General features: G+C 36.1%; 1 protein-coding gene across 3 annotated transcripts in view; it reads right to left on the reverse strand.

Moving 5' to 3' along the window:
• Nucleotides 1-15,767, reverse strand: part of LOC105386452 (glycogen-binding subunit 76A) — a 44,623-nt gene that overhangs the window by 3,135 nt on the left and 25,721 nt on the right. The window contains exon 1 of one of the 3 annotated variants that reach the window (XM_038118589.2): nucleotides 7,454-7,901. The exons of the other annotated variants lie outside the window; for them this stretch is intronic. Within the exon in view, the coding sequence (XP_037974517.2) occupies nucleotides 7,454-7,516 (63 nt within the window). The 5' untranslated portion in view covers nucleotides 7,517-7,901. Of the gene's footprint in view, nucleotides 1-7,453; nucleotides 7,902-15,767 lie in introns of those variants that run through there. 3 annotated transcript variants of the gene reach the window in all.

The following is a 15,767-nucleotide window of genomic DNA, read 5'->3' on the forward strand; positions in this document are numbered from 1 at the left end:
CATACATGTACGATTTATCAGATCTACAATTTAACAAGAAATATTACATAGGTATTGAGTCAGCGTGCTAAACTCTCTTATCAGTTATCAGTAACGTTAGAGCGTGACAGAAAACTTCTGTTTAATAAGGTTTTCTCATAGGTTCCATAATACTGAGGTGTATTTCCGTTCTCTAAAGCAGACCTCGTGTGGGCCTTGCGCACCCACCGAGGTCTTCCGGACACGACACTCTATACATAACATACATAGTAATACATACTTCATTCATTTATCATTAGATCATTGACCGATTAGCGCCTAGCTCATTTACCAGGCCAGTAAACTGAAGCTGGCTCCATACAATCATCTAAGACGGAATTAGTAAGAAAGAAAAGCCATATTGCGAATAAGAACTATGGTTAGGTACGTTGTATTGAAGCGACTCCGAATGTCAAGGGTGAACAAACTCATTGAGATAAGGCGCTTCTTTCAGCATTTATAAATATAGTTACGAATACTGGACTACACCCATAACCATAAGTATAGTGCATATCTGTAATCTAAATAGCAAATTGGTATGTGTGATAAGCACGGGCACGTTTTTTTATAATACCTATTTCTTTATGATCACATGTGGTACGTACCTACATACACATTGTTTAAATTAAAGCGATAGCTTAATGATAAACATACCTACAATAAAATACATTCTTCTTTCATAACAAAGTGTTATTTATAATATAATTACTAGTATCACTAATGATAGTGCATTAAAAATGATGTATTATGCACTTTGTTTATGTTTTGAAGTACGAGTATCAACATGGCGCTATTACTTTATCTCCACTGATAGTAAAACTGAAAACATGCTGTATGACCGTGGCCACTTTTCCCTATGTTGTATAATACCACCTACTCGTAGGTAGGTACGAGTACTAGCTATAAAATATGTCGTAAATATATTTAAATAACGTAAACATGAGCCATTTTTTGAAATTTGTGTACCCCACGATGGGCAGGGGGGCTCTTTGAGGCTTTCAGCCTCCACCGCCGCGCCGTATTTCCGCCAGGCACTGCTCTGGATGTGGGAGGGAACATCCACGTCTATGCAGGTGGCACACCAACTAGGCACTATCCGCTTTTCCACGGCATCACAATCATAATGTCGCACCCTCTGAAAGTTGCATACAACTTTATGATTATACTCGTAGTAGGTATACACAATAAAATTGCACCGCGATTCAATGGAAAGGGGAATAATAAATCCAAGTAGGTATGGGCTACGGGCAGTGAATCAGTTACCATCGTCAGAGATGTACCTACTTCTGTACAATTACTACTATTCTACCTCTAGTACAATGATAATGATGCAACATCTAAACTAGATTATGAACATACAATTACCTACCTATAGGCATCGTGACGAAAAACTATGACATCAGTCCGTTCAACATTGAATTACAGACACTGTGATAAAATGTAGGTTTTCCTGAAAAACGCTGAAAAATCCTACAAGGCTCCCACGTCCGTCTGACGCAGACATATTCATAGAACGACACTGAAAAAAACGGTTACTCGATGAATGTAACATATCAGCATTGTAGCGACCGTGTCGTGAACAAATCTAATAATACGCCAAGGAAATTATTTCATCGGTTATACATAGCAGCAGACGATTGTATTAAATAAATGCATTTAAATAAGATCGAAAACTCATTCCATGCATCATTTAAACTTCTCATCTCGGTATCGGTCTCGGTCTAGGTACGTAAAAGACGATCTCACGACACCCGCCGTAAATATAGTAAATCTGCGACATCCTAATATTCTATTTAGACGCTGAAGGTCGTTGTGGGTGACCCATTTAGCAGATATTGACCCTGTGGGAAGTGGGACGCCCTCGCCCAGCCCTGACCGCCGTGTCGGACGTTTGGAGGTCATTGAAGGGATTAAAAAAGGTACTTGCTTATCAGATCATTGAATCTTATTTGTTACGTTAAATTTTATATTGATTACAATGTGCAAGGTTAACGGGTAGAAAAGAAAATGTTATCAGCGTGAATTTCACCACTTCGTACAAATTGTTCAGGTATGTGCCATAAAACCTGCATATGTTTCTAGCTTGCAATTTATTTTCAATTGTTGTCTTCGTACGACAAACACCATTTTGTTCTTATTCAGTTCAATTTAGATCAATTTCGTAGGTAGCTATAAAATTAAATGATTTGTTGTTTTGAGCTAAGGACAGTGGGCCGGGCCGAGCATGCATGTGCGTTGCATTTATAATATCTACCGGCAAATGGAAGCTACATGGATATGGATTTCTTTTTTTAACCTACTTTTTGGGACAGTGATTCTTTTGAAACCATTCGATGTTTCCTCTTCTAAAGCCTGTGACGTTACTGGTGGCCTAAATGTAATTTACGTAAGCCACACACACGCTTGTTACACACGCTTCTGCCTAACTTGGCCGGTGAAAAACACAAATAGAATGTCTGATGGCGCCATTACGAATAGCATAACATGCGCGCTATAAGCAGCGGTCAGTGCATCACACCACACGCATGACAGAGCGTGGAAGTGCCGCCTTCACGGAACTCGCGAGATCATTCGCCAAAACAGCGTGACGTCACGGTTTCAGAAATAGCCAGCCGAGATGGAAAGGGCAGGTCCCGTGATGGACGCTGGCGCCGAGCCAGCTGCAGCCGCAGACTTAATACTTGACTCAGCTCAATTTGGAGCCACCACACTGCCACTTGACATTCCTCCGATTGGAAATCGAAGACTGGAAGTTTGTAAGATAGAAGGAAAAACTGGCGATGGGAGGAAAATTAGACGATTGGTATTGATGAATGTAGGTGTGAGATGCTATATGAAGGGGCAGCAGAATTATTAAAGTATTAATTTGTTAAAGAAGTCACAGAGATTAATGAACAATCGAAAAACATGTTGTCATGTTTATCAAAATAATGGTCTATTTGTCATTGCATGTGGAGAGGCCGGTATGTTTACTAACATTCGACTAGATTCTTTGAAGGATGACCAAAATATCAAGGTGAAAGAAAGTAAACAGAGATAAGCACCTAGGTACCTCAGTATATACAAAAACAAAACTACACTAATTATTAAGTATAATAATTAGGGACAGCATGTTTTGTAAGTATTACTTTTATTGACTATGAATACTTTTTTGAGATTTCATTGAAGTAAAAAAAACTATTTAAATAAACACAGAGAAGTGAACGATTGGAAGCGCTTAGAAATGGTCGCAAATAAATACAATTCTTAACTTAGAAAATAAGCTTTCCTTTATTATAAATTACATAGGTTCTCGAATCTGTAGAAAGTTGAAGCAGAGAGCTTTTCACCGCCATTCAATTTCCCACTCTGTCATATAAAGTTTAACATATAAGTAAATTCGCCAGTACACTTCACTTCTCATTTTTGACGAGCACCTATTATGTGCTTTTTCTAATGTAACGTAGGTAATTTGTTATAATCTTCAATGCAATTCTATAATACTACTATTTAGAATTATCCAAAAAAATATAATATTCGAGATATACCTAATTTGGTTATCGACAATTTTTTCCCGTCGTTAGATGTATTTATGATAATGAAATACTGATTTGTGGATATTTTAAATAGGGCTTCTGTACAATTTATGATAATGATTACGACCTTGATACCATTGATACAAAGCCGGCTATTCCCAAACGTGTTCCCACGACAACATCGACGTCACAATTAGATTACTGTACAATGATAGCTGTAGTGGAACAACAATAACCATCTTGTATACGTGAGCGAGATAACGCTCGGTCAACGAACTGGAGGATAAGGGCACTTGTAATTGATAATATTCGCAACTCAAGTATGTTACGATGCCGTCTTGTTAACTTCAATTAAATACTCCTTGAGTAGACCATGTTTCTTGTCTTCATAAGCCGGGTCCACAACAGAAGATCCAACGCAAGGGTAAGTGAGAAAATGCACAATTCATGATACAATCTTTCCATCTACGTAGTGAAGTCATTCGTAGGAGTTCTTATTATTTAATCTTATGAATTAAATATTTTGTTTATGATGCAATTTGTATATTTTTATGAGATCACTTAAATTTTAAGCCATTTTAGGATTCCAGCCATTTGAAGTTTACGATAAGTGTATAATACCTATAGTCCGATCCAATTCGCTTAATTCTGAATATAAATGACTGCTAATTTAATGTTTAATTAAAGTATTGGTTTCTCTTTTAGGGTTCCTTACCTGAAGGGTGCAAACGTGGATTATACGCAGTGTATAATCTATCATAGTAGGTCAGTCACTTCTAATACTCAGCGAACGATACTTAACCATTTATAATGAAAATCTATAATTGTACTGTATGTGTCAAAATATAACTAATGGATTATTAAAAACTCTCCTGACCAGTAGGTAAAACGAGTAACAATAATTATGTAAGATAGGTGACCAGTTACGCAGTAAGTAAGTAGGTATCTTTGTTATAAAGCAAGACTTTTATGCGATAATTTACCAAATTTGAACGTTTCCTTTCTGTGCCAACCCCTTTTCCCCGAACCAACTCTTACACACCCTGAATGCATAACCACTTATGAGTTACGAGTAAGGTAAGGAAGGACTAATAGCGGTCAAGAGACATTGGTCACGGATACCGTATGTATACATTGTATATTATGTACGAAGCATGCACGAGTAGGTAGATATTCAGTTCAGGCGACACAGATCTTGAATGGTAAATTGATTAACCACAGTCATAAATAAATAAGACGATGACCCTGTAAAAGACCTCTGTCATCTTTGTCTCATCTTTTCTGCGTGTTGATAAAAATGCATTTTAAAATAATGCAGTAAAATATTAAAACTACAACACAAACTTAAATCATATCTTATACCTATCTACATATATAAACGTACCTATAGTTCTCATAAAGCTACATAATAAAAAAATCTGGTTTAAAATATTAACATGTTAATTAAATATCATAACTAAAGAACAACAATATGTGCAATAAAAGGATAAATAAATAAAAATAAATAAATAAGCGACGATGAGACTGAAATTTTATGAAACAACTCTGTAATACTCAAAAGTTGTTGATGCGATGTTACCTAAGTAAAGAAATATTTGAAAATGCCGAGACTATGGCACGTGCATTGAATAGATAGTTACTCGTATTTAAAATACAAAATAAATAATACAATTCTCTGTCTGGACGATCGTCAGTGCGATTCTTATAAGCAAAGTGAAAGTCGCAATGACTGAATTATATTTAGTGAGGTAGATGAATAAGTCTAGGTACTTTATAAATCATCGTTATTTTCTTCTTCGGCTTTTCTTACAGAGGAAGGTGATGGTTGTTAGGCGTTTGCATCGTCTTGTTAGCTTGTTACTAATTTCTAAAAAAATAGTCGCCATGGCTAGTGCTATCTAAGTTACGCAGTTAAGCACTGAGCAAATAATCACTTGAGTGAGAGTACATAATATACTATTTTACTTACGACTAAAAACTTCATCTAATGACGTCGATCATGAACGACATTAACGGCTCGATAAATCAAACTTCACGGTACCTACACAGTAAACACCGGAAAGAAATGTTTTAAAATGGCTATGAAGCGGACATAAACTTTGACTTTGCTCGTCCTCTATCTCAATTTGTTTTCATTTAATACATTTTACGGTCGCTTTCCCGGTCATAGCCCAGATTTGCGTCAGCGGCATCTGATCACATCTTCGTTCATATAATCAGTAGTTAGGTAAGAACTGGTATCACCACTCTTACAAGATACAAGTCTTTATGTAGGGTGGGCGCCCTTGAAGACGAACATAAGTACCGTTGCATACCCGTGTAATACTACGCCTTGGTGTTATCAACTTAACGCTTATTAAGGGATTCATAGAGGTCATATTTGGATATCTATGACTATTAACCCTGGATGATATTTAAGAAGTTCCCTTGAGACGGTATCGAATTGTTCTGTGTCGTAGGAGTATCACCCGGCCACCGCGTGCGCGCGAGGCCCTTCGCTATCTAGCAGCGTCATCGGCCCTCGCTCATACCAGCTGATAATGATAAATTATTCACTATTTTTATCTCCAATTTCACTTTCATTTGTTATTAAATTGTGTACAGTTCAAGTGCTCAGTCATCATAGCAGCGAATGAGCACATAGGTAGGTATGTGCTAAAAGTAAATATTTCATAACAATCGTTTTGTTTATTTATTGCTTTCTACATACCAAGGTATTGTTTTAATGAGTTAGCAGTGAGCAATAAAACTTCTCGGTGCATTATTTATAGACCGTGGCGAGATAACAAAGCTGTATGTTCCTTGTTTCGGTTCTAAAATGAACATTGAACACCAAGCGAGCGACAAACATCTGAGACAGAAAACAAAAAAGGGTCACACAGTCCTACGACAAAAAAACTACCCTAAAACTGCAAAGTGAACTAATAAATTTCAAGTAGACGCATCCGGTTGTGTATTGGAATTGTTAATCAATTCATACTAACATTAAAGTGAAATTAAGTGTTGTAGTTTTTTAGTTCGTTTGTTATTTCATCTCTTCATTGAGGCCAAGTTTACTTTTTATCCCGGGAAGCCCAAGGGATAGTTTTAAAGCGCCAGATCTCGCGGGAACAAGATTTCAGGAAATTTATTTACACGGGGCAGTGCAGTTCGTAATTATTACTGACCAAGCAAGTCCCGGGGCTGCTTGTAAAATGGTTGTGTCATAAATCCAATGAATGCAGCGACGTCGGTCCGAACCAGGGTAGCCGCATACCTCGAGGTTGACACAACGATAATCGAATCGGCTATCGATATAAATCGACCACACGCCTATAAAAGGGATTCCATTTTGAACTAGCTTTCTAGCCGGCTTCGCCCACTGCTGGGCACCGACACACCAGCTCTGATTAATATGTAGTAACTTCAAAGTGTTGCAGTAGAAAATTATTCAGTAGCGTCAATTATTTAGCGATGATATTAATATGGTAAAAGTCAAACGGCTAATGAAACTAGAAAATCTACTAATCGTTTAATGGGTATTTTGAACTTTTGGCTCCAGTTAACGATACCGTATGTTGTTGTTATTTTCACACACACCGGTAGAACATCGTCAAGAAGTTGATACGAGTTGACCTCAATCAATGTGACTGATGTGATCTGACACACAATCATCGGACATAAACAAGATACGGCTAATTATTACGGAAACAGTCGCAGACATGTGCATGCGATGATATAAACATGGGTTCATCAAACAGCTGATAAGTAAATGCTATTGATAACGAGATAACACATATACAATAAAAGATAGCTGATAAATATTTCTGCATACCATAGTATATCCAGAGCCAGAGCGTTTTAAAAGAACATTCTGTACCGATTATATTTTTTTAGATTAACTAAATATATCTGGTTCATCAACCTTATTGTCTATTTACCTTCTTCATCATCACAGCTGGAATGGGAGGCTCCAGAGACATCTCAAATCCTGGAGACGACATCAAGTACAATCACTATTAAGTCCACTTTGCAGGTCCAGCACTGTGCTCCACTTAATGCAACGTTTACTTTAATCCGATACACTGATAAATAATAATTATTGTCACCCGCATAAGTCGTGCTCTTCGATTGTTAGCTTACAGAAAAAGTTTAACCAAAATTATTATTTCATTGCGCTTGTAAAATATCTGTTTTTAAAATAACGATTTTAATATTTTTCTTTCTTATGTTTTTTTTTTGTTTTCTGTGAGGGTAGTGATATGTTAGTATTAAAAAAAATATTGTCCGCGACGCACAGCCGCTCTTGCTAGTCGCCGGCAGCGAGTGAGCCCGCGCGCCCTCGCCGCGCCGCCGCCGCCGGCCCTCCACTATCACACTACTGTCTATGCCATTATTTGTGTATCTAAGGTTATGTCAGCGCATCTGATGATGATCCATCAATACCGGTGATAAGTAATATTTGTTATTTGGAATTGGTCGTGTATAAATAGCCGGCACGGAGCGCGCACGCGGCGAGCAGGCGGCGCGCGCGTGACGTGCGCGTGCGCCGGACCAGTCGGACAACGAGGGACAGGAATTCCTACCAATATTGATGCTCTTGTCTCCAACCTGCCAACTTCTTACTATCTCGTCTTACGATACAATACAATATACTTTATGGGCACCAAGAAAATAAGTAGGTACAACACAATAATTAAAAACAAAACGGTACCAAAAGGCGGCCTTCCTACTTATAGAAATCTATGGAAACCTTTGGATGTAAGACGAGAGTTTAAAAATGATTTTGAGGTAGTTGTGGTGCGAAGATGTAAGTAATATGTTATATACTACTTAAACAGTACATAAACTAAATAAATAAATAGATAAAGCCTTCACTCGGCATGCCACTGTACTATGAATACCGGACATCATTCTCCAAACAATTCTTTGTTTCGCCAAGTGTTTACCGTTTGAAACAAAAGAGTAAAAAGAATATTGCATCTGGTGAATCGTTAATATTTTCACAATATGAAGATGTGAATATTCAAGTCTTTGATTAGGTATATTAAGTAAATGGTCGAAGATTCAAGTATGAAATTAATGTAATTGCTATAAAACTGCAATCATGTGTAAGGTATTTCTGGGTCCACAGGCGCTGAGTATAAAAACAGCAAAAAAAACAGAGGCTGCGAACATATACCTTAAAGTAGGCTCTAGCGTATGTACATATTATTTGAATATCCTGGATCAATGGCGACCAAAATGAGTTTTTTAAAAACCTGTAGTAACCCAGGTAGCACACTGGCTGATTAAATGTCGAACCTGCCTCTTATTTAAGTGTAAAAACGTCATATAAGATGTTTAATGGTTTTCGTACCTTCCATAGGCTGTTATAACGCTTTAAAATAAGTTAGTTAAAAAATGGTTGGTAAAAGGTACATCTAAAATACGTAATTAAGCTATGGGCTGTATACGAGTTCATATTTAGTGTTTTATAACGTTTTTTGCTGTTGAATGGCTGAAAAATATTATTTTATAACGCCAGCTGGTTAACAGTACGGACCAGTGGTGTTCTAACGCTAAAAGCTGGTGTATCATCTTGAATGCATCTTCTATCAAGCCTTTACACTACTTGTGGTTTATTTTAAAACCAATAGCCAGACGGCTGGTTAAAACTGTAAAAGAAATACTTTAAACAACCTGCAGCTGCTTAAAATACGTCAAAGTATAATTTTATTACTCTTGAAGCTGTAAACGTGTATCGAATCGTTTATTTTAACAGCTTGGGTTGCAAAGCTGTTTTTTGTAATTTTACAAGTGTCTTATAATTCTTATAGAAACTTAGTGTCATTTATGCGTACTATTATAAAGATTATCACATACCGGTAAACCCCCATGAAACTTGTTGCTCTTGATGACGCCCTTTTACAGCTTTTATTCCCAACATTACTATAATCTTTTTTTAAGACTGTATATTAGGTCAAGCGCGAGCAGAAAATATTAATAACGGGTGTTCCGTAGAAATAGTTTTAAAAGCTCCTCTTTTACCTCTTCTCCATACCTACCTACCTATTTAAATTAAATTATTTTAAAATAAAACCAAATTATACTTTGATGAACACTTTTATTATTTATTAACTACATTTCAAAAATGATGTAATTAGGGTACTTAATCGGTAATTATTCAAAGCATATCACAGGATATTTTAAAATTCCTTTGTTCTCTCACTGGTTGGGGACAGTACACAGTTTAGCTTTACTATCTTCAAAAGCTTTCAGAATTTTGATCGGCATCGCATGAGTGAGCTGAAAAAAATAGGCAATTAGTAAGGTAATGTATTATTCCGTTAACGTCATACTAAGCATGAAAGTTACACTTATTTAAATAATAATAAAAATAGTTAATTAATTTGTATTATTTTTACGAGTACATCATTATCACTGCTTTATAGAAATTAAAAAAGTTTTATTTAAAATACGAGTTAAGCTTTTTGTTATAAGTAACACTATTCTTAATTAAAATTAAGGCGGTTTCTGGTTCAATCAAACATTTCTTTATAGGTTATATTTTAGCAATGCTAGTATTTTCTATATTTAATGATACCGGGTAAACGGATTTCATTATTTGCCAGAGGAGCCCCAATATGCTGCATAAAGTAATTGCTGAAATACGATATACCTCCTTAGTCATAAGAACTGCGTATCCCAAAACCTTGTAAAAACTAAAAGTGTAAATGAAAGTATCTTATGCAGAACATAAGCAACCTGTGGCTGATTATTGGTATTCTTTTCGGCAAATAGAATCACAAGATCTTTTTTCAACGAATTAAGCTGAAAACCTTATGGACGCCATAACTAACCTAAAAAATATAGTTTATATCAAATTTTAAAGCCTAAATTCTGCAAAAATACACATTTATTTCAAATAATAACTATGTCTCAACTTAAAATAAGTTCGTAAAAGGGTATTTTATATGATTAAAAGTAAAAAAATACCAAATGATTTTTCACTCGAAATTTATTTACACATTTCTTTCAATATAATTAAATAATTCTAAAGGCGCATGAATTATTTGTTATTAATTCATATAAACTACACGATAAAGTTGCACTCGCAATCTGAATCCGAACTTATTATTATATTCACTGGTTCAACTTACCGTAACTCCAAAAACAATATTTTATTCAAAATGGACGCACTGTTAAATAATATCAACTTCTTTCTTTTTCTTGTTATGACGTGACGTCTTTGGAAATATTTTAAAAATAATAAATATTTTCATATGGAAAGCTGCAAAATAAGTTGTAATTGGATACCGCGTACGTCAAAAGCTGCACAAGGGCTGGATATGATAATCTTAAGCAGAATGAAACGTTTAGGAAGAGTTTATTGCAGCTTTAATTAAGCCTTTTTTAACGTAAACCACAGCCAATTTTCAGACATTATAATACCGCAGGCTGGTTAATTTGGGGCCCTTTTTGGCTGAAACAGAGCCACTACAGCTATAATACAGCCAATTTTAATACTATATTGCAGCATTGGTATTCTTATACAGCACTTGTTCAGCGCTTAAGCAGCAATTTTGTGCTACCTGGGAAGGACTACCGGTAAAATACAAAAACTGAAAAATGAAAATAAGGTGGTGGTTAGTGCGAGTTTGTACCTTAGGTTCTAGGATGGATATTTTCTCTTACAATAAGCTCTCAACCGGTCTTATAATCAAGATTCTATTTGTTTGTATGTATTTTGTATGATGCCATCTTTGTATAAAATTTGATCAGAATAAAATCAGTTATTGTATTATTATCTGTTGTTAGTCGCAGCGTGAATAGTAGAGGTAGTTACGTAGTACCTTCGCTTTAATTTGTAAATATTATTAAGAACTTTAATCTACGTTATATAACAAATTATAGTGTTAGAACGTACACAACATATTTATATAATTAGATAGGTACCTACAATGCTTAATTATAATAACGAGTATTATGAACACATTTACAAGAATTCCCACAACAAATCCTTGCAAACTAATTAAAGATCGCGCTGAACAATAGTGGGCGAAGATATTTATAACTATACTGATAACGAGTCATTTGATAACGCACTAACGACTGGTAGGTAGACGTTTAGCTAACTGTCTCCGCTACGCATTCGTACACAACAAGATCAACAAGGAATTTTACCAAAAATATTTTGTAGATAAAACAAATAAAATACGAACAGAATTTGAAGAAACATAGGTACAAAAACCTTCTCAAACACATTCCAACTATATTTCACCCCCTTTAAAGTTCCGTAGCTTCTAACAGACACTTATAATAATCGTAGTTATAGTAGTTACCGCTAATTTTCAATGACATTTAATTTCCCAACTCATTTCTATCAAGCAAAACTTATTTAAAAACCTTAGCAAGCTTTGAATACGTAGGTAAAATTGCAAGAAGGCCAAAATGCCAGGTATTTTGTTTTAGGGTCATCGCCTTATTCAGGCGCCGCCGGTCCTTCCTCAACAGTGTCGGCAGCCTGCGCCCACGCAACACGCGCCCGCTTATGTAACTAGAACGGGACCTGTAATGTATACTGTAACTATTGCTCTCGTTTGCATTGGTAAGAGAGGGCTGGAATGCTGAAGTACGGGCTTGGTACTACCTTTTTAGCGAATCAATGAAATACCCAAATCGTTCATAAAATACCTTGTACTTACAACATGAGTTGACTTCGTAAAATAAGCTAATACGGCAAGAATATAAGTAGAGTACTTGATAATAGAAATTTATAATATTAAGTATATCAATCATGGCCTATCACTTCCAAATTATTGCTACAAGACTCCATTCGACAACGACCACGATGCATCATACCTTAAAAATCCATCGATCAAATTTAATATAAGTACACGTACCTACTTTCATACTTCTCCATTCATCAGTCCTATGCCTAAGTCCTATCCATCTCTGAAGCTCGGAACTTTCCTCGCATGCCTCCGAACATGATTAACAACAGCAAGTCAGCAACTGTAAGTGGCGCAGGAAGTAATGCATTTTAACCATGAACGGAAATTTATGTGATGAGATTCATAGCGTTTAGATGTCGTCCGCATGGTTCATATGACAAATTTAACGAGTATCGATCATCAGCGCAAAATGCTAATCCTGAATACAGAATTCATGTGTTGTTTTCAAATATTCTATTCTATCCTTTGTGTGTGTAAGTTGCACTTGACTGACATGAATGAAACCTTCCCATTTGGCTAAAGAGAACCTAGGGAGCAGGTTATGGCTTCCATTGACTCGCACAAATAAATACAGGGTGCTACAGACGTTATTGACGCCCGCCTGTGGAATGCAGTGGGAACCAGTACCAGTCTTTATGACTGCTTGCCCATAATTTTCAAATCCTGCATGTAGAAAGACATTTACGGTGATCCTTACACCGTTTACAATAGAATCTATTTTAACTGATCCCTAAATAGTCTGGAGCGACTTGTTCACGCAATTCGTAGTGTAATTTGAGTATCTATACAATACTCTTACCTCTATTTAAAGGGTGCGTATTGCGACGTATAAAAACGAAATGTATAATTTCACATTAATAACGTTCACAACATATAATGAACGTTACGTATAACAACAAAATCTATATTTTCATAAGGTATAAGATTCAATTGGTATAACGTACATTTTATATAATATCAAAATATATAATACTTACGAGGACTAATATCAATTCGTATTTAACATACATTACGTATATCGTTTAAAATATATACTATCATTTAGTATAAAGTTCATAAAACATACTAACATACAATAACATAATCTGTGTTTAATTACCCAACACCGTCAAACCCCTTAGCACCAAAACCTAAAGATAGGTGCGACGACGAGCAAAACGAGGAGGAGCGTGTTAGGTGCACATGTTCGTCGAAACCAAAGCGGAGCGCAGCGAAGCGGAGCGGAGCGTCTCCCCACATAGCGTCAATAATAATAATAATGTCAAAACCCCTAGTACCAAAACCTAAAGATAGGTGCGACGACGAGCAAAGCGAGGAGGAGCGTGTTAGGTGCACATGTTCGTCGAAACCAAAGCGGAGCGCAGCGAAGCGGAGCGGAGCGTCTCCCCACATAGCGTCAATAATAATAATAATGTCAAAACCCCTAGTACCAAAACCTAAAGATAGGTGCGACGACGAGCAAAACGAGGAGGAGCGTGTTAGGTGCACATGTTCGTCGAAACCAAAGCGGAGCGCAGCGAAGCGGAGCGGAGCGTCTCCCCACATAGCGTCAATAATAATAATAATGTCAAAACCCCTAGTACCAAAACCTAAAGATAGGTGCGACGACGAGCAAAGCGAGGAGGAGCGTGTTAGGTGCACATGTTCGTCGAAACCAAAGCGGAGCGCAGCGAAGCGGAGCGGAGCGTTCCCCCCACATAACATCAATAATAATGAAAATACGATACGACAATATTTTATACTTTTTGTGCATTATACTTAATGATAATTATATCCGTTGTAGAATATATGTTATAAACGTTATATATTATAAACGTTATGCATTTTAATCGTTATATCAATTGAAATTATACTTTTTGAACGTTATTCTTTACGAAATTATGTATTTAGTAATTATGCCTTGCGTTTGTTATGCACAGTGATCGTTATACTTAATAAATTTATATCATACTAGCTGTCCCCGCGCGCTTCGCTTCGCCTTAAAAAGTTTTCCCGTGGGAATTCCGGGATAAAAAGTAGCCTATGTTCTTTCCCAGGGTCTAGACCGTATGTAAGCCAAATTTCATTCAAATCCGTTCAGTAGTTTTGGCGTGAAAGAGTAACAGACAGACAGACAGACAGACAGACAGACAGACACAGTTACTTTCGCATTTATAATATTAGTTAGGATGGGCGTATACCTTGTGAATGTTATACCATTCGTTTTTATACCTCGTATTACTTACCCCATACATTCATAATGTATTTATGTTCATTGATAATGGATTTCCGAATAGAATGGATACCAAATATACGGTGAAGCTCTGTATATGTCAGACGCTGACATTTGAAATAGGAACGAAACATAGTGAAATGTAGTATTTCACCCCCAGTAGTATCACTGAATCCTGAAAGTATCGTACTACAATAGTGTACACTGTGTACATACATACAGTCCAACTACATATAAAGTCGTGAAAACGAAAATCGATCGTAACTAATTGTTTAAGATCGTATTTAATCGATCTGTTGTATTTATTAAAGGACAAATCCGTTAAAAATCCATTATAAATCGGTATTTTATTTTTAATCTAATACAAAAGTAAGTAAATAACTGATGATCATAAAAAGTCTTAGCAAAATCGCACTCTTTGATGTCAGGACTTTATAGTTTGACTGTATGTACATTGTAAATATTATACTTTGAGGAAATTCTAGGGAACTTGTGAACGCATTATTATGTATTATTACACCCCCTATGGAAAACGACAAGATGGTAACTATGAATTGTATGAGAATGAGCCCTTTGAACATTTGAACTTTGTGATGAGTGTTGTTTCGTGCTACTGACCAACAGATGGCGTTACTGGTATCGTAAATGGCTATTAGCTTCACATTTCATTAGCGGCGGTATGCCAAATAAAATGTATGAGGGTACTTCTGGTCGACCAGTGCAAAGGTACGACTAGTTAGTCATTTTGTGAGAAATTGTAACATTATCGACATCTTTGGTGTAAGATTGATGAGATTTAAGTTTAATCAACTCTGCGTGTTGTGGTTGAATTGTAGTTTTTGTGCATCTTCCGGAATAATAGGGGTAAGTTCTTAACCCTTTAACTGATGATGGCAATATACGTGCCACCATCTTATAGGCCTGAGAATTCTAAAAGTTTATTCGATCTTGCTACTGGAAACGTCACTAATACATAGCTGAATGCACATCAGTAATTTTTTTTCTTCAATCAAATCAATTAGTAGTGCCAACATTTAAAAAAAAATGTCACTTGAAAAAAAATTGCCTCATTTCAAAAGTACAAAAGTTTATTTAAAAATATCTCATCAATCCTGCAGATAAAAATGTGAGTAACCTTCTTTTTTTATATAAACATGTAGTATAGAAGACGATATGATCACTATTTATAAAAAAAATCGACATTTTTTATTCGAATTTCCATTTTTTTGTGGTGGCCATATATATGCCACTATCAACTTGTGGTACCTACATGGTGGCAATATAATGTACACCGCCAGTCCAAACCCCGGCAAAGCTCCGCTCCCT

Source organism: Plutella xylostella, chromosome 29 (assembly GCF_932276165.1).
Source record: "Plutella xylostella chromosome 29, ilPluXylo3.1, whole genome shotgun sequence".
NCBI lineage: Eukaryota > Metazoa > Arthropoda > Insecta > Lepidoptera > Plutellidae > Plutella > Plutella xylostella.